Source organism: Plutella xylostella, chromosome 8, assembly GCF_932276165.1.
Source record: "Plutella xylostella chromosome 8, ilPluXylo3.1, whole genome shotgun sequence".
Classification (NCBI taxonomy): Eukaryota; Metazoa; Arthropoda; class Insecta; order Lepidoptera; family Plutellidae; genus Plutella; species Plutella xylostella.
In genome coordinates, this window is record NC_063988.1 from 5,726,264 (window position 1) to 5,746,176 (window position 19,913).

The 19,913-nt window shown below is 36.7% G+C and overlaps 1 protein-coding gene across 3 annotated transcripts; it reads right to left on the minus strand.

The window, feature by feature from the left end:
* Positions 1-1,439: 1,439 nt before the first annotated feature.
* Positions 1,440-18,627, minus strand: LOC105381641 (allatostatin). 3 transcript variants are annotated; one of them, NM_001309060.1, is given in 5 exon segments: positions 1,441-2,152; positions 4,775-4,925; positions 4,927-4,936; positions 7,597-7,698; positions 18,497-18,613. In NM_001309060.1, coding segments are annotated over 4 exon segments (414 nt in total). In that variant the 5' UTR covers positions 7,678-7,698; positions 18,497-18,613; the 3' UTR covers positions 1,441-1,980.
* Between the last annotated feature and the right edge of the window lie 1,286 nt (positions 18,628-19,913).

The window sequence follows — 19,913 nt, forward strand, 5'->3', positions numbered from 1 at the left end:
CATAAGTATACTCAGAACTGTAATCCCTGAAGGAGTACTCAGACGGAGCTGACTCGCAAACGAACAACCTGCTTTCGCTCTCGCTTACGTGATCGATCACGAGCCGTAGTATCACCATTTTTGAATGAGTACAATGTACAATCCACTTAGGATTCAAATATAGAATCTAGATATTCAGGTTGGCTAACGATGTTTTCCTTCACCGTTTGTGGTATAATAGGGAGTATGTATGCGTGTTATTGTTAGTCACACAAAGTTTTGTGTGTTTTAAGTGGTCGTGTTGGTTATAAATTTTTAACTTTCTTAAATATTCCTTAAATTACTATTTTTGGCATTGAATTTATTTTTACTGTAATAAAGCGATGTAAATATATAGAATAAAAATATAAAAAATACGTGCATATTCCCTATTATACTTACATTCCTTATTTCTAAAGAATTCATTGGTACATGGCAGGATTCGAACCCATTGCCCCGCGAATGAGAGCCGAGACCTTATCCGTTACACCACCGCGACTGCACTAATGAAGTTTACCGTACATAATAATTTACCTCTTTATAAACTTAAGTGACTGTATATTCCTGAAACATTTGTGTGAAGTGTTGTTTCAGTTTAAACAGCTAATCCAGATTAGTGGCTAATCCTATTGTGTTGGTTTCAAGAAATTATGAATTGTACTTTAAAATTTTATTTAGGTAACTTACCTTGAAGTAGTATTGTATTATTTTCTGTTTTTTTTCCATATATATTTATTTTGTAGTATTCTTTTTCTTTTTTGTTTCTGTTTTTATTGTTCAGTGTGTCAAATAAATGTTTCTTTCTTTCATTCTTAGATTTTTTTTTGGATGCTCGCGAATATTTATTAAACCGTATATTTATACAAAACTAAAAATATTAGTATAATGTGTCCTTTGTACGAAGTCAGTTGAATTTGAATAATATAATAATCATCAGCATATTCACCCACTCACCCTGTTGCTCGTTGTGACGATCATCAGCAAACAATCGTTCATTAGCCGGTTGGGTCCCGTAAAATCAAACACATCCAATACTTATACTTACTCACTTACTTATTATACTTAATTATTGTATGTGCCCAAAGACTTCACGTTGCCAGAAAAAAGTTTAAATAACGTTTAATAGAAGTAAAGTTTGCAGAAAGATAAGGCATTTGACAGTTCTAAACATAATGTTAAGACCCGGTTTCTCATTACTCGGCTATATAGATACAGTCTAAATCAAAGATTCGCTGACGAATGGTTAAAGGATTGATAACCTTCTTTACTGGATGAGTCCCATGACGAAAATCTAACATTTCTAAGAGTAGTTTCTAATGACCAAGCGGTTAAGCGTCAAGTAGGTTCTTCTTTTCTTATATGTATAACATTCTGGACACAAAGCATACAAAATAAGATAGGGTAAATAATGAAACAAACAATACTTTTAGACAAAACATTTAATTATTTCTCAAACTAGCTATGCATATCATTTCGATAGAGTTCCAAATATTTAAGTAAAATTTATCTACAGTGTAACATACAGTTGATTTTTGTAAATATAAAATGTATGCTTAACATTTATCTAAAAGGGGGAAGTAAGATAATACTTCAAGTATCTTAATTAAAACGTACTTATGTGCGAATAACTGTCTGATAGAACCAAATTGTGTGTGCATGTTACTTTTGAAAAACTTTTTTTTATTGGTTTGCAATTTTAAATCTCATCAACCCAGCAGATAACAAATAAAGAATTGCAAATCTTTTCAAAGACACGTTCGAATCAAAGTGCTCATAATACACTAAAATATACTATAAGTAGTTGTTCAAACATCAATCGTATACTCAAAAAAACTATTTACAGAGAGGAATGTTACCGCAAAAAACAAAAGACTGTCGAACAAGATCCGACCGTTTGGTTTTATTTTAAAGTTTTGAATGTGGAACGTGGCGATCGTTGGGGCTGGCTGGTCCGGTGGGCGTTCACTTGCGGAAGCACGAGATGGGGTTGAAGTAGCACTGCCGGAAGCGGACCTGTCTCTTGTCGGTCCAGGAGCGCGCCACGCGGCCCTCCGCGCGGGGCCCGCGGCCGCTGTAGCCGCGCGGCTCGGGCTGCGGCCAGGCCCGGCTCACGCGACCGCCGATGTTGTTGAACCTGGATCACAATGCCACTGTTAGCTATTTATTACAGAGTCTACAGGTACTCACTGTCATAAGACATACGAGTATATGACCATAGGTATTAAATTTAATTATGGAAATGGTCTTAGGTATGTGTCCAGTGTCGGTCAAAGAATTTTAACGAAATATACCAATTATTATAATGACAAGGTTGAATTCTATCCGTGAACATCCTAGAGGCAGGTCAACGTACGCAGTATACGGAGCAGCTCTCATTATACGACCAACTTTAGAATCGCGAAAGCGTGTAACAACACTAACAATTGACACCGTTTCAGCTCTCAAACCAGAGAACTAACTACAGCTGTCTACTTATACAGCGTCACTAAGTAGAACATTGCCTCCAGCACACCGCGCTCGGTGACCGGGAAACGAACGATGAAGTTAATGAAGGCGCGTCAATGCGAGCGATAAACAGTTTGAGAACCGACGAAGGCTGCAACTACTTTCTACAACAGACAGTTTCACGGAGGTGAAGTGACACTTGCGATGGTAGACACTAGGCACGTGTAAGCTGCATTAACTTGCAAATCTAGTCCATCGAGATTATGAATATAGTTCTAAATTGTTTGATTATGGCTATGATTGTTACATCATGTTATTTAGTTTTAGACAGCCATGCTTTTATTCAAGAAGGCTATCGTCGTAGCTAATTGCCTTGTCAGATATATGAAACCGGTCAGATATATTTATTTTTTCCAATATAATTTTGAATTCGTAAATTAAAAAAATCTATGGTTATTGGTCAAGCTTATAAATTTCAAACGATGGAGCTTTTATTAAAATCCATAACTCAGATTGAAGGGTGGCTTGATATAGTGTTTGCACATGTAATGAAAAAGCTCCCAACGTCCAGCCTGGGCGAACGTTAAATACGCACATTTGATCCCATTTTGTTCAAGGTAAGGCTAGAACGAATCTCTTCTAATTGTGTCTTTGTGTAGCCACTGGTATCTGATAAATTTAAGTCAACACGCGCAAAGTTAGCCGTCACGGGACTCACGGGCAGTAAATAAATAGGGAGCAGCACTAAGTGACTAATGCCAGCCTTGTTCTCCGATCATCCGCTCTGTTCTCTAACATTAAACCACTTAGTTTTAAGCAAAAACCGCCTTTATGTGTTGGGGAAAAGCTACAGTGTGGCTTTAAAGAAGGGGACAAGTTGAAAGTGAACGGTCAGGTGCTTCCAGAGCTGGTAATTACTTCGGTAATTGATGGCGCAGCGTGTTGTTACACGGTTACCTGTGACTAAGCTGAGACTGAACGGAAAGCGACCGTCCTGAATTTATTCTACAGAAGATGTAGTTGTAGAGGCAAGTAGTACCTATAAAATTGTGTAGGTAATTACTGCTCCATTCTTAAACATATTATGAAGTACCTAACCCGTATAATACAGCACAGTGTACCAAAATTTTATATACTTATAGTCATTTGGCGTCAGTACCTAACTATGTTTTAGAGACATTTTTCTGATCGGTAAACTAATTAAACACCGGGATACAAATTAATATCATATAAATAAGTGTTAGGTAGTTACATAAATGAGTCTGTTTGCCTGTTTCTCTCTCTATGTCCTAACCCTAATCTATGGAAGGGAAGGTCATCTTATGCTCTAGTAATATCCGGTGCTAAATGACTCAACGTTCCTAAATGCATACAGGACTACTTGATTATTGTATTGGTTTTGTTTATAAATATATATAAATATAAGTATATACATAATTCTGTTTGCGTGTAAATTTTCTCTACCTAAATCACAAGTGGCTTGCGTGTCTTCTTTTCTTTACACAAATAACAGTGACAGATAAAATGTGTTCTGTAACAATAGACATTACTTTACAAAAGCAAGTGTTGTTGAATTTATTTTAATGCCTCTGCGCCGGCAACTTTTATTTTCCACCCATGGGAGCCAATTTCAGCGGCATTATCATCGTCCTGAACAGCCAATAGTACTTATATAGAGGGCAATTGATTCATTGCTCGTATTGGAAACATACTCCCAATTGCACACTTTTCAGGGCGGGTGTTGAAATTAATTGCACAGCGGTCACAAAGTTATAGCTCACGGATGTCAATCGCAGATGTCTGTGGCTTAGAATTGGATACCTGCGGCGAAATTCTCAACTAAAAACCCGATAAAATGCAGCCGGCCGCCGCAAGCGAGTAGCGCTTGTAATAGCTTGTCTCGCTAACACTCGCTTATAGGCCAGCGGCAAAACTACACATTCGCTTCCCTCCGCTCGACCACTTGTTTCTAGTCTCCATTCGCTACTTGTTCATTTTCGCGTCGACGGTGGAACAACTACCTTAAACCCGCCTATAAAGTCGCTTTTCATAACGTTATAATAAGCCCCTTTCCCCCGCTACACGACTCTCAAGCGACGCGACTGCGACGCAACCCTTGGTCCGACCGTTGGACCCGTTTTTATAGGCGTCATGGGTTGCGTCGCTTGAGAGTCGCGTTGTGGGAGAAGGGGCTGATTGGGGCTGATAGCAAACATTCCCACTAGCAATGCGGGATGTATCTACATTACGACTCCTAGGCATTTGAAGTTTTTTTTACGTTCCCCCAGCTACAAAGCTGCAACCAGCTTACCGCTCGTCTCCGTCCAGCTTGAGCAGCAGTTTCCTGAGCGCGGCCACGTCGACGCTCCTCCAGAACAGGTCCTCGTCCGCCTCCGCGCCGCCGCCGCCGTGGCTCGTCAGAGAGTTCTCCGACTGCTCGTCTTCTGACTCCTGCTGGGGGTATAAAAGCTTTCTGAAGTTATGAAAATCTTCAAAAGCGAGTGTTTACCACGATACGCCTATGCGTTTGACATCGCGAAAAATATCAGTTCTTAAAAACATTGCGAGTGGTGAGAAAGCAGACCGGTTCGTCACCTTAAATACTGTCTGTTAAGACCCTGTAATTTTTTGTGGTAGGTCCCTGTTTACCTTATACAGAGATCACCCTTCTCTTCTGTATTGTGCAATTCAGTAATGTGTGTATCTTTGTTTTTCTCTTTGTGTCCAATACTGTTAGGGGATGTCTCTACTTTACGACTACGAGGATATTTAAGTTTTTTTTACGTCACTTTCGCCAAGTGAAGACTCGTTCTACATGTACCAAAGACCGTACATAAATAGGTAGCAATGGCGGATAACGAAGCCGCTCGTCGTTCGTAGAGACTACCCCTTATAATATTCCTATAACAACGTTCGATTTTCGACTGCTAATTTTGTTAAAAACCAACAAGTATTAATGTTGCGGTTACTGAATTAAAAATAGGTTTAATTAAACAATAAATTAAACGCCCACTCATACCTATGCTGGAAACATTTCTATGAATTTCTACATGACCCATATTTATTTATACCGGATAAGGTCAGGTATAAATTTATAATATATACCTGCGTGCACTACTAGGTACTATTAACTATCAATATTAACTTCATATATGTATGTGTCTATTAATACAAATCAAATTATTCTAAGCGATTAGGTACGTACAAATGGTACAATGAAGAATTAAAAGCACCTATAAACTAGGTATGTATGTACATATAGGTACGAATACAAATTAATGTAGGAACAAATTTAATGACTGTGTTTTAACCTCTATCCATAATATATTAGTAACTTATATAACTTTAAAATAAGTTATAATAATTATATTGACATAGAAAGAGTTGACTAAACTGAATTCATGCTCCTATACCAAGCGTCAACTTTTGCGCAATATATCCCCCTTATTCATAAAAAAGTTACTGAACGGATTAACTATTGAACTGTTCTGTCCCTCTCTGACAGAGAACAATTTGTTCTTTGACAGAGAGTGACAAAACAGTTCAATAGTTAATCCGTTCAGTAACTTTTTTATGAATAAGGGGGTATGTATGTAACTACTAGGTAACCTTTTAAATTAGCCATTTCTAGATGGAAAAGTAATTACAGAGACTTAGGAAGTTTTATGTAATCTCGGTTCGAATACGGTGCAATACGCGCACCGCTGAGTTGCAGCCGGGAAGGGAACAATGAAAACACACGAGTAGTTACTACTGCGTAGCGAGACGGTGATTGACTCGTGCTAATTTATAAAAAACTATATTGCTACTTTACTTTGTACACAGTTTCATAAGTAGCTATACTCTTTCGCATTTTCTCACAAACCGCCTTTTGATTTATTCAAACATTGAAATTGACGGTTGGTTACTTTGATGAGCTTACGTAATGTACTTATTACTTCCATGGCTAGTACAGCTAGATTGTTTTTATGACATAAATAATACTTAATTAAAGCTGCCAAATTAGTTCTATAATGTTCGCTATGCAATGCATCTAGACCTCAATCTAGACCAAAAATAAGTTGCTCCTATGGTTATCTGTTGGCTATACGATATTGATCCTTGTGTGGGTACGAAATGTTAGCATTTGATTTGCCTACCTACTCAATATAAATTATATTCATTCGGAGAATTTCTTTTTGAAATACTAACCGTGCCTCATATGGTGATTTTACCTTTAAAAAATATCCCTATTTACTATTTCCTCTTTGAAATTATATTTTTAGAATTTCGCTGACCTAAAGCATCCCCGAGTGGGGTTTGTTTCACATTTCTCAGATGAGGCGAACTATTTGAAACCAAATACTCCTTTGGAATACAGTTTCCCTTTACACTACTAGGAAATAGGATTTGCATTGTTAAGTTAGTTGTGGGGTGGGCTGTTCATGTATGCCGAGGAACCGATGACCGTAAAAAGGGCAAGTTCTCGAATAGTGACCATGTCCTCAAGCCCTCTGGTCTTAGGCCATCAGACTGGTGGTATGGTTGGATGAAGAACATGACAAGTTGTGGCAATCCTTGGAAGAGGCTTATGTCCAGCAGTTACGATTACGGGCTGATTGGATGCTTCTGTTTCGACTGAAGAATAGGCTACTTGACCCTTTTTTAAAGAAGGTCTCATATGATTGATAATTTGTCTATTAGACCAAAAAAAATAGTCTCATATTTTTTGGGACCTAGAAAATCCCAAAACTTAATTTTAAAGTTTTAATTTTCGTAAACAGGCCATATTTGTTTTTAAATTGTCTATGGTGTGGACTAATGTGGGAGCAAATCATTGATTTATCACAGTTGAAAATACCACTACACTTAATAGAGGCAGCTGACGTCACAACATGGCCGATAGCGTTTTCAGGATTCAAAGTAATAATAAAAAATAATAATTTTTAAACTGAAATTATGCAACCATCCTGGACTTTAATTAGCCGAAATCAATATATTTTGGTTTCGTAAATTCAATACTGCAATAAATACTCATTTATTGTCCTGAATTTGATATGAATCAAGTAGCATATTCACCGAGTAACTCCATGCGAGTCACCCCATCACCTTTTAATTTTGAACACCCTGTATGTAGGTATAATGCTAGTTTACCATGGGTATGGCGGTGACGGACAACAGCAGCGCCAGGGCGACGGCGGCGAACATGGCGGCGCTGCTCACGCTGCTTCTCATCTTCACTGTGGACTGGTTCACCTAAGAGAAGATATAATTCGTTAATAATTATAGCAGTGATCAAGACAAAATCATGTGGGTACTCGAAATCAAAATCTGTTAAGTAGGTAATTTTTTAAAAGTAGAGCCCCGACGTGTTATTATAATGTGGCAAGTTACTTGGCGACCCTCCTTGCGGGGTGAAAGAAGTGGCGGGGGCGAGGTAGCACGACATGCTACACACGTAGAAAAGTGTGCCCGGATTAATCTCGCGATAGCTTGTAACTATTTCTGACGTAAGTAAAATTTTATTCTATGAGTGTTCCCGTAAATGTCATATTTAGCTTATAATTTATAGTTTGACAGCATTAAAATTTGGATTTTTACCTTCAGAATATCTACCAATTTGAATTTATTTATGTAAAAGTGTTTTATTTTATAAATCAATTTCCATGTCACTTTCATGTTCACTCTCTGTTTTAACTTGTTCATCGTCGTCGTCATCCTCATCTTCATCATCGTTTTCATTAACTTCAATTATAAATCTAAGACAAAAATCAAAAAACATTATACCTACTTTGAAGTATAATGTACTAGAGTACGCCAGTCATATTAGTTCAGTGTACACATATAATATTTTATGTTTAATTTACATTAAATTATAAATAAACAATAACATACCTGTCCAATACTCTATCAGATTTATAATATTCGTCTTAATTTTTTATGACATGGTCGTCACAATTTCTCCACTTTTCAGGCGAATAATTAGAGAAAAGCAACTCTAAGTCTTTTATCTCTTTATCTAAGTTAGAGTCAATCGACGTTCTTGCGAGCCACACAAGTTCAATAGGATTTAATTCCGGGTGGTATGGGGGTAGGCGAAGCACGATATGACCATTTTCTTTCAAAATTTCATCAATTTTGTAATTTTTCTCTGTGTTTTGCTCATTAATTACTTTCATTAAATCACATAAATTTTGGTTGCTTTCCTAGTTACAAGAACTGACAACTGACGCACTGTCATATGGACTCTTCGTCTTTGTTGTTTACTTTTTTGTATCTGACTGCGCAGTACCAACCTTTAGCCGCGTAGCATGACTGATCCGGTACGCTGTTCTACAAGAAGCCCCTATATTGAGACATTATACGATTTGTTGTTTTTAACGTTATTTTGTTGACGAAATATAGATACCTAATAATAATATAATGATAATATTAAAAAGGCCTCAACACTCATCCTAAGACTAATGGTCTCAGGATCAATTATCTCATGTGGGTCGCCCTCAAATTATGACAGACTATATAAGACATGTGGCCGCCTCGGCTGCGCGGCCGAGACTGCCGTAACAATGACATGCAGTGCACGCGTTCCCCTCCACCGCTACCCTCCCGCTACCCGCTGTCGTCTTGGGTACCTCGTCCCCTCCGCGTCTTTCACCCCGCAAGGAGGGTCGCCAATAGGGTTTCTGATTTCTCGACCTCTTTTCGTTCTCGAGCTTCGAGAATTCTCGAGCCCAAATTCTCGAGTCTTCTCGAGTCTCGAGCCTTTCTAAAAAGACATTTATAAAAAAGCCTTAATTAAAAAAAATACACAAAATCTCCTTTTTTTACTTTGTCAACTTTATCAAAAAGAAAATACTCTACTAATATTCATAATTAGCTGTCTACCTAGCTACTAATTACTAGTACAAGGTGGGCCAAAAGTAATCAACGTATTGGAAGTTGCTCTCATTTGTGCAAATGGCCGCCAATATCAAATCTGTTTTGAAATTGGTGGACTAGACAAAAGCAGAATACAAGTTCAAAGGCCGTGGAGTGATATACTCCCCAAGAACGCGGAATAATTGTGTTAATTCAGTTTTCGGGTCGCCTTTTTTTCGTTTTATCTGTAATTTTTCCCTGAAATATTACCCGTTTAGACAGTTTTTCTGAGGTTTTTTGAAGTCCCTTGTTTATTTGAATAAGACGGTGTCTCTGGAAGCCCTTAAGGACAACATTCGACACGAGTGCGAGAATCTCTCGCCCGAAGTTTTCGCTGCAGTGATGAGAAATGCCATAAAACGAGCCCGTGTGGCATTCAATTGTGACGGCGCCCATTTGGCCGATATCATCTTCTTGACTTTACCAATAAAATTTTAAAGGTTCAAATAATAATGATAATAATAATAATAATGTCCTCCTAGCCGAATTTCGACCACGGCGGCCAATCTCAACTGAGATCAGCCATCTACGCAGGAGTAGATTATAGTGCCCAAGTGTGTGCGCAGTACACAGGAGCACTCTCTGTTCCATCACTCTTATAGGCCAATGGGACGGATTGACCGACACGACTGGAGAGAGCTAGGCTCAGGACCGACTGCTTTACATGCCCATCCGACAGCATGGATCGTTTCACTGTTTCGGACATCAGGTGATCAGCCTTCTATGTCCTAACCAAACTTAGAACCACAATTTAGAAACACAAATTGATGGTCCCACCCGGGAATCGAACCCGGGACCTCTGGGTCATGAAGCGAAGCTTCTACCACTAGACCACAGAGGCAGTTCAAAGTTTCAAATAAGCATAATCAAAAAACAGAATCGTAGTTTTTCATTTAGAGAAAAATGAGAGCCAATCAACATCAGATGACTTCTTTTGGTCCACCTGAACTAATAAACAGTACGTAGCTATTACTACGTTGTCTTTTAATCATTCATTGGTGTAATCAGTGCAGTACTAACTTAAATGGAGATGAATCATAATATATAAATCATAATACACGCGCATTGTATGCGTGTGTGTTGTTGCGGCGCAGGAAAATTCGAATTGAATATTCTTAATTTTTATCTCAAGGCTCGAGAAATTCTCGAGTCTTCAGATTTTTTTCTCGTCTCGAACCAAGCCGAATTTCTCGAATCTTCTCGAGCTCGAGAATTCTCGAGCAGAAACCCTAGTCGCCAAGCAACTTGCCAATCTATAGTATTGATCAGTTTTTATCATGTTTTTATATGCGCCCATCCTACCACACACACAAAAACACATAAATGATGTGAACATATAGTAGGAAAGTCAAAGTCAATTAATTTTCACTCTTTCTTGCCGAGCTGTATAGTTTAGGCTGTTTGAGCCACCAACCTTTGCCACCTCGTAGATCGGTAAAAAAAAGGAAGAAAAGAAACAAAAGACTATTATTTCTGCCATTTGGCCCGTTTGGCGGTATTGGGTATTTTTTTTTAAATTACTATAAGCGTCAATTCACACGTACCACAACCACACCACGTCGCAGCGACATAATGTGGTCAAGCTGTGGTTACCTGTGAATAGTGTGACAGCGGCTTTTTGCAGTTGCGTTGTGGCAGCGACAAAATGTCGATGTGGTTGTGTTGTCGCTGTCGTTGCGATGTGGTAACCACGAGGTCGTATGCAATTAATAGGGAGAGGAGGTGGCCGCGGTGCCGCCGCGACGTGGTTGCGATGTGGTCGTATTACACAGGTGGTCGATGACAACGGCAAAATGTGGCACGTGTGAATTGGATTATTCATTTGCAATACAAAATATACGCCCGACCACACGGCGTGGTTGTGGTGTGGTTGTGGCTGTGGTGTGGTTGTTGTACGTCTGAATTGACCCTTAAGATTGCGGAATAGTAAAATAACAAAGTGTATTAATTATTATTAATTTGTGATTAGATCATGTGCGGACATTGACAATACGGATTATTACGTGTCTGCGTATAAGAAAAACTTGAACTGTGCATGTGCATAGCAGACATTTGGGGTGAGTAGTTATGATATATTATCTGGCAGACAGATGCAACAGTTATTTTGAAAAAAAATACCTTAGTTAGCTAAAATTAGGATATCTGAGGAGACGGCAACATAACCGGCACATACCTACTGGTGGTCCTTCGAATGATTAACAAGGTGTAGTTTACTTTTATAAAATTTCATCTTATACTTATGTGTTTTCATCTACTTGGGTGTTGATATTTATATTTAGTATCTATCTATCTATGTATTTGTGTAGATATATCAGCTGTCCGACACCCATAACACAGGTTCTGCCTAGCTTGGGATCGGATGGCCGTGTGTGAGATGTCCCCACATATTTATATTTATTTATTTATTATGTTAAAATTTTACGTACAATTATTGTTTTACTATTACACCATGCTGTGAGCAATATATTTTGAAACCTTTAAAACGTAACAAAGCTCCTTTGTGTACGGAAATGACGGTCTGATAACAACACACTAGCAAAACCACAGGATTCACCGAGCGAGGACAGCGGCAGCGGTTGTTTAAAATTATACCCTTCTGTAACAAAAGCTACTTCCTTTTTACTCACTAACTAGGTATAGTGGTTAGATTGTGCAACCTGATTTAATAAAAACTTATGCCGAACGCTTTAGAACGCAAGTAAAACAGTGACTTTTAGTTTAATTTACTCATTAGTTTGCAACAACAAGACTAGGTACATCGAACTTCAAACACAAGCACACATTGTTTGTCGGATTAAAGTCTAATTTATCAACCGTCATCAGATGGAAGTTATCTAAGGAATTAAAGGTTGCTGCCATTGTCTACTCCTAGGCATATACGATTAGAAAGTGACAGCATAATAATAACAAGTAAAGTATTCATGCTTCCAACATGTATATACCTTAGTATATGCATGCTTCTAACAGTTCGTAGGTAGCACAGGCTCACATCTCTCGTAATAAAATATCACCATACGGAAACTTCTGGGGATGATACAGGAGGTCGAAGATTTCTGCGTTTGACAGACGTCCGGGGTGTGTGTAATGTATGTCCGATAAACATGTTGTGTTTTTATTATTTGTTCCCTCTTGTTAACCCAACACCTTACCTTTATGTCAAGAACAAATAAGGACAAAAACAAATAATCAACGTAAGTGATTAGATTAGATAACGTAAATGTTAACTTTTTATACTGAAGCTAACGCGTCAAGCCGAGCCTATTAATAAAATTATTGTATAATCACGTTTCAAAGAAATAGTCGCTGTAAACATTTTATCAATGAAGCATAATGAATTAACCCTGACTAAGCAAATTACTAAATTATTCTCCCGATGTCAATTTACATGAGTGACACTTTTGTCGAAAACTGTAATTTCGTATCACAAAATGAATTACCATGTCTACTTGAATATAATAGGATTATCTACTGGATGTTATATGATTAAGTATTTAATTTAAAAAACAGAATTAATTATACATTATGGTACAAATGAATTATTGGACATACGTATATTCAGTAAAAATATTTGAAATTACAAACCATATTTATAATGAAGTATACCTATGGTTTTATTATCCTTGTGTTTACATTACACAAATAATAAAAATAAAATAATTTAAGCGTCGAACGTAAACAATAATAAACACCGATTATAATACACTATGACTTACACTTAAAAGCTTTTTACTGCGTAATTAATAATTGTACCTCAAAGGACTCGCAATGATTTCTAGGATATTGTATAAAAAGCGAATTTATTCGACAAAAACGAAGGTTCACGTTAGAATTTATTGTTAGTAACCCCAGGGGCATTCTGCCAACATCACAAATGTGATATTGAGATCGTCTCCCCAGAATTTGGCCAGCTTGAGCCTTGACACATAATTGGATATACGAGACGATATGTTACCTACCGCTATCATCAGTCAGGGAAGAGAGAAATAGCTTTTCAATAGGAAATCAACAACTAACGCCATTTTCAAACCATCGTAAAAATCAAAGAGGTTTCGAAATAAATAAAAAATAGTCTCAACAGTAAAAAATACTTTTCCGTTTAGAGATTTTCTTATGTACGAATAAAACAATGTTCGCTATAAATGTATGATCACGTGAGTCGAATTGGTATTGATGCCGTCTAAAATACGTAGTTACGGCACACATCGACAATTAAGTCGTGCAGGTTTCCTTACAATGTTTACCTTCAACGTAAGAGCACAGAGACCCTAGTGTAGGTTTTTCTTAACTGATCAAGCAGTGAAGATCGACGCAAATTTGTATGGCGCGTTAGTGTAGCACGTGTACCACTAGGTGGCCAACGGAGACTCTCCAGCGCCATACAAATTTGCTCAAACTTGCCAATACTCGAACGGTGTAAAAAACTTGCACTCCGTATTCTGGTAATAGAAGAAGTCATGTGTGGCGCGGGATCGATCTAGAACTTTCTTCGTAGTGAGTTCTCGGAACAACAGCTACGTTATAGTGAAGTTATTGGAGACACTACTGTAATACGTAGTAAAGAATACTTATCTTTAATTAAACTGAGAAGTCCAAGTATATTCTATACCTACATTAGTAATTATATTGTCCAATAACTGCACCTCATTACCACTAGAAAGTTAATGTTCCTGTATTTTTTCAAATAAAAAATCTTTTGTTCTAAAAACAAAGGAAAACGCGGTCAAAGTATACAAAGGGTAAAAAATTGCCAGAGTAATAAAGTACCGAAGTATTTGGAGTTTTGTTATTTAGTTTATTTATTTGTATTTTTAGGTTATGATTGTATTTTAGGATCAAATAAAAAAAAATTAAAAGTTGGAAATAATTCAAATAATGTTTTCAAAAAGATCTGTTACGTATACAATGTTTATTTTTCAATATACTTAATCATAGTAAATCATAAAAATCAATAATGCATCAACATTATGAAATAATAATAAATCCTTCAATTTCTGCTTAGTTAGAGCTTGTCTGAGCAGAGGAAACTGTCTTATCAATATGCAAAAGTGCCCAAGTCAGGATAAGCGTTGCATAAATTGAAACACAATATAAAACGACGTCGTCGTCGTATAAGCAGAGCAGTGATATATTTTCTTCTAGACTACAACACATTGCAACTTTAGACGGTTCTTGTACACTGCCACGCGCCACGACGCATGTTTCGTTAACGCGTCTAAAGAAAGAAGTTCCTAAATATCTCAGTTTGTGTAGAAAACGCGCACAGGTCTAGGACTGTGTTTCTAGGACCGTGTGTATGGAAACGTATCCACGCTACGCGTGTTCAAGCGTACACCCAATTGACGCAATACGTATAGTGATACGGGGCAGTGTATGGCCATTTTAGGTTCGTGTAGCTCGGTGTTTGTATAGCTGTACCGCCAGTACATAAGAAAGTACTAAGTACATCCGATCCGACCGACCCATGTTCTAGAGAGAGGACTAGTCACAAAACATAACATAACTCTACACTTCGATATTCTCATTAAATAAATGTAAGAAAACATGCCGGCGGGGGACCTTTACATGCTTATAGAGTTGTTTTACATAGTCCACTCAATGTGGTACGTATAAATATGAAAATAACATTATACGTACAATAGCTTTGCTTTGTTATAATTATATTATACTTTCAATGATTGCATGAATGTAAGGCTTCGATAATAAATCCCCAGATGATCACCGATCCGATATTCAACAATAAATAATCTAAGTATAGATAGATTAGGCACTATAGAATCCAAAAATACAAATAGAATCCATAGATACGCGGAAGTGTTGGCCGTTAAGATGGCTACAACATCATCTGACGACATGCCATCGCCATAATAAACATACAGGTGTTTATTACAAAGTGTTATTTAGTACTCCGATAGAGGGTGACTCAAGCTCTTTATTTTGAATAACTTTTGTTCTACGTCTTTTGGAAATTCGTAAAAAAATCTACTCCTCGTTTTTTGTAGCCGAAAGCTCATTGAAATACCTATAAATGAAATTGGAACAGCCCGTGTGTATGTTTTTGCGAAGCTTCCTGTACAAGCAATCAATCTATCGAGCTATTTCACTCGACTTAGAAAGTATTTAGCGAGATGGAGTTTTAATAGGTAGGTTATGCAAACAAGGTACTTCGGAGGAAGAAAGGTTTTATTTATTTTAAAAGGCGGGTTCAGAAAGGTTTGTTAGTTTAAACGTGTTGAAATAAATTACGTGTGATTTAAAGTTCGAAATGGAACATTTATCTTTCGTACGTGATTTAAATTGGGCTTTTAATTGAATATGTATACGATTTCACGCAATGATTACATATTCAATGTTTGAAGCTTTCATTGGTCGAGTGGGTTTACTAAAACTTTACACACTGGTTTTGGTTACTTCCATTTACATTTTCCTAACAAAGTTTTTTTGATAAAATATCCATAAATATTTAGAAAATTTTACTAAAACAACACTCACTTGCATATATTTGGTGCTCGATACGACTAGCTTATTCATTAATGCATCTGTAAATATTCTACTTTGGTTCTGATTGTTACTGGAATATCGCAGATGTAATAACTGCTGTCCTCTACTTCATTAGTTATTCAAAAAGAGAAAGTTATAGACCTATTTTATGATGATTAAGTGTATTTAAAAATGATTGGCGCCTATAAAATTCAATCAATATTTTTGTACCAAATTTTAATGACATGTTTAATTGGATATGCCTAAGCTCCAGGTTGAGGAAGTATGAAGCGGAAATTGCTCGGTGTGAGATGGAGAGCGTGCGGCCGCCTCATCCGGGGCGGCCCTCGCCGCCGCCGCCGCCGCCGCGCCCACCGCAGCACCCACCATTCGAGCTAAATGCATTTATCGGAAATTCATATTTTTTTAGTCACCTGCCAACCGGTGCGAAACTTCAGGTTAAAATATTTAAAATTAATTTACTACGTCAAAAGTTAACTCGATTTATGATTGTCGTGTTTACGTAAATTGAACAAAAATAGGTATACTGTACCTACAATTGTACAGATTTAGAGTATGCTATACGTAGTTATAAGTACTACTTAACTCTTTGTTAATTATATACACGTAAATAAGATAAGTACTTACATTAATTACACTCGTATCTATGACGGGGGCTTAACATTTTTTGTGACTACAGGTGCTTAAAATTTCTTGTGACTCACATGTGAACCAAATATCTCAACAAGATAATGACTGCTCAGAGCGAAGTGCGGCGATGGTGGCGGTAAGTACCTACTTTTCGTCAAGCATTTTTAATGAACAGCACTTCTATCGAAGAACCCAGATTCTGAGAATGCTCAATCAAGATTCAGAATGGCTTAATGTTATTTCGTAACAACTGCCAATGTCATCAAAGATTTCTGATTACTTTTAAAGCTTTGTATAAGTTTCACAACCATGTTTCCCTGTCTTTGGGTAATTACTTTTGTTCGTAAAATAAGTTGAGAATATCGTAGGATAGGAAAATAATGAAACAGTCATTGCGAATAGCAATCCATGAATCCATTCTGCTAGGTCTAAGCCCTCAGATTGTAAGACACTTTTTGGCATAAGTAGTTCGTGGCTGAGTATTAGATTATTATGATAATGCATGTTGGGTTAAGAACTCAAATGTACGCTTGCTTTTATTCATAAATATCGTTTGTCACCGTGGTGAAAAGATTAGCAAACAAGAATAATCGAAGGTTGGCTGGTAGAAATTGCTTTTTAGTAATAAGTCCGCCTTTGCGCGCAAATATATAGCTATGTTTTTAAAGTGCTTCTGTGTAATTTTTTTTTTGTGTGCAATAAAGTGTATATAAATAAATTATTTATTTCGATATTTCCTGATTGTGGGGTGCGCCGGACGCATTTATTACGCATTTAATATGTACAGTTGATACAATCAGGTCGGAAGTAAAATTCAGTTTACTATCTAAATATGTAAAAAAAATCGAATTATAATACACTCACGGGCAATGAAAACGTTCCACTCACAAAATTCCAACACCAAACAAACCTAATTTTTTCAAACCTTTAATTTTAGACTTGAATAAAATATTCCCGTTTTTTGTTGGTAATGTCCTATCACTTTTCACAGTGGAACCTTTTCATTGCCCGTGAGTGTATTTAAGTATTTGTGAAAACTAAAATTGCATTTCAACAAATTAATAAAGAGTTTGAGAAACTGCGTGACAATCAGTTGGGTGCTGAGTGTACAGAATGAATTTATGTTTCAATTTCGCTAGTAACTATTGTAACTTTAACAGTCGTTTTCGATCTTATTAAACTCAGTAGAATATGCAGATGAACAAAACAATAACAGTTACGACGGTTACGAGGTAATAAAAGGCATTAATTACATGTTGAGTTCAGTCTATGAAGGGCTAAATTAAATCGGTTAAAAGTTGAGCGCAACAGTTTGCTTATATATTTTTTTAAACAGACATCTTCCCTTCAACCAAAGGTTCCCAGTGCCAGAGAGAGATCGCTTCAAGCGAAAAGGTCACCTATTGTATTATCTCCAAGTTAAGACCTAAATGTTATCTTAAGTGTTTTATGTACATACATTGCACTGTAATTTCTTGGCTAAAGTGGGTGAATATCTTTTAGCATTACCATTCCACCCTTTGTACTTTTATTTGTAATATTTGTACAATAAAGAATTAAATAATAATATCTCAGGATGGAGGATCACCCCATCTCGCCTCTTATTGAAAATTAGCACTGGAGGTCTCATAGCTGTATTTATTATTGTTGTCTAAGTACAAGCCTAAGTGCAACGATCGAAATAATTTGAACAACTTGAAGTTACGCACTTGCTTTTAATGCGTATTTAAAAGTCTGGTTTATTATCCTTACTTTAATTAAGTTTGTTGTTGTTAATTATTCATCTTCTTTATAAAGTATAAAGTATATACTTAGAGTAAATAGTTAAAAAATATTGAGCTTCTTCATATAATTCAACAAAAAAGTTTTATGTAAAATTAATAAGGTGCATTTCGGTATACCTACCCATATAAATATATAATTATGTGAATGATGTGTTTATTTAATGCAGTTTCAGTGAAAACAAACTAAGATAAAAACAACATTATAATAAAGTTATTAAACTTACCAAAAACAACGCAGAGAGAAACTGAGAGTTCACTTTTTTTAATTCGAAGTTGGAATAAGTTTTTCCCGCGAAAATTCTCAAACGTTTGTTGTAGTTCCGCGTTCTGCAATGGCGTTTGGAAGCAAATGAGCGAGCCGTGGAGGGTAGGCGCGTTTATATACTCGCAGCGCGCAGGGCGGGCGGCGTCCGAGCGGCCGCCCGCCCTCAACCAACCTCTATGGTAATTGCAGTCACGTTTTAGCAGATTTTTCCGGGATTTGGTTTTGATTTGCATTTTATTTAGAGATTAGTGGAGTCACGTCCTATTTTTTACCTTTAATATTAATTTACGGCTGGCGATAGCGCAGTGGTTAGCGACGCTTAATTCTGTACCGGGAGTCCTGAGTCAGATCCGATCCCAGACTGAACCAGGTATTTTAAAACAAAAAAAAAACTCAAGTCTTGAGGTGTAGTGTGTTATATCTACACTCTACAGCCTACAAAGCGTACAGATAATGGTTATAAGTATAACCCTCTACTCTAGGAGTAGGCACATGTCTTGCAGTGGACGCTTTAAAATAATCAATTTAGATTACAACAATCAATTTTGTAATGTTGACGCATATGTAAATCATGTTTATCAATGTTGCATACAATAGTAACTATACTTGTATTTGTTAGGTTCCTTATAAACCATGTTTTTTATTCCCCAATGACGCACTTAGTAAAAATGTGTATGAGGAAACTACCCTACTTTATTTATCAAACGAAATAATTCTTAGAAAAATATCAAAGAAACTATTTATGAACTATCTATGTATAGTGCATTATAACCTTTACAATAATTTGATCGTACCATATTGATAAATAAAACATAAGTGAGATAGGTACTTAGCTGAATTCGTAGCATCAGATCAAAGGCGTGAAAAACAGAAGGTTTCTACGTGAAGTCAATCTTATTTCAGTGAATGGATAAGTTTTAAACTTATGTGAAGTTAATTGAACTTTCTATGCGGGATTTCAGACTTCTAGACTACACATCTCACGAATCGTTTTCATCTTAACTGATTTCAGATATTCATACATTGAAAAATATTATTCATAGTAATAAAAATGCTCATGATTAATTACACTGTGCTGATTCTAATGCTTGGATTACCAATGGTTAGCAATTGTTCCGTTAAAAACCATTGCTGATATAGTCCTTAACTTTTATATGGCGGCCTCTGCAGGTTTCTAGTATTGGCAATTATTAGAACTTTTGCTTTTGGCTACAGGTGGTCGGTAACTAGGGCACGGAAAGCTTCCTTCAAATGTGCTTGTCCTTCCGATTTCAGCTACTACCACCCAGCAAGCAGCAGAAAATAAAGCCATAGTAAAGGATATTTACTATATATTTTTTACATTATTTACACTATATAAAGAAAATATAATTTTA

Bases quoted from the DNA above. Each gene is read 5' to 3' on its own strand.
- LOC105381641 (XM_038114677.2), bottom strand. From the start codon at position 7,677: ATGAGAAGCAGCGTGAGCAGCGCCGCCATGTTCGCCGCCGTCGCCCTG. The intron at 4,918-7,596 runs GTAAACTAGCAT...TTATACCCCCAG, and splicing joins CCGTCACCGCCATACCCATG to CAGGAGTCAGAAGACGAGCA. The intron at 2,153-4,774 runs GTAAGCTGGTTG...ATTGTGATCCAG, and splicing joins AAGCTGGACGGAGACGAGCG to GTTCAACAACATCGGCGGTC.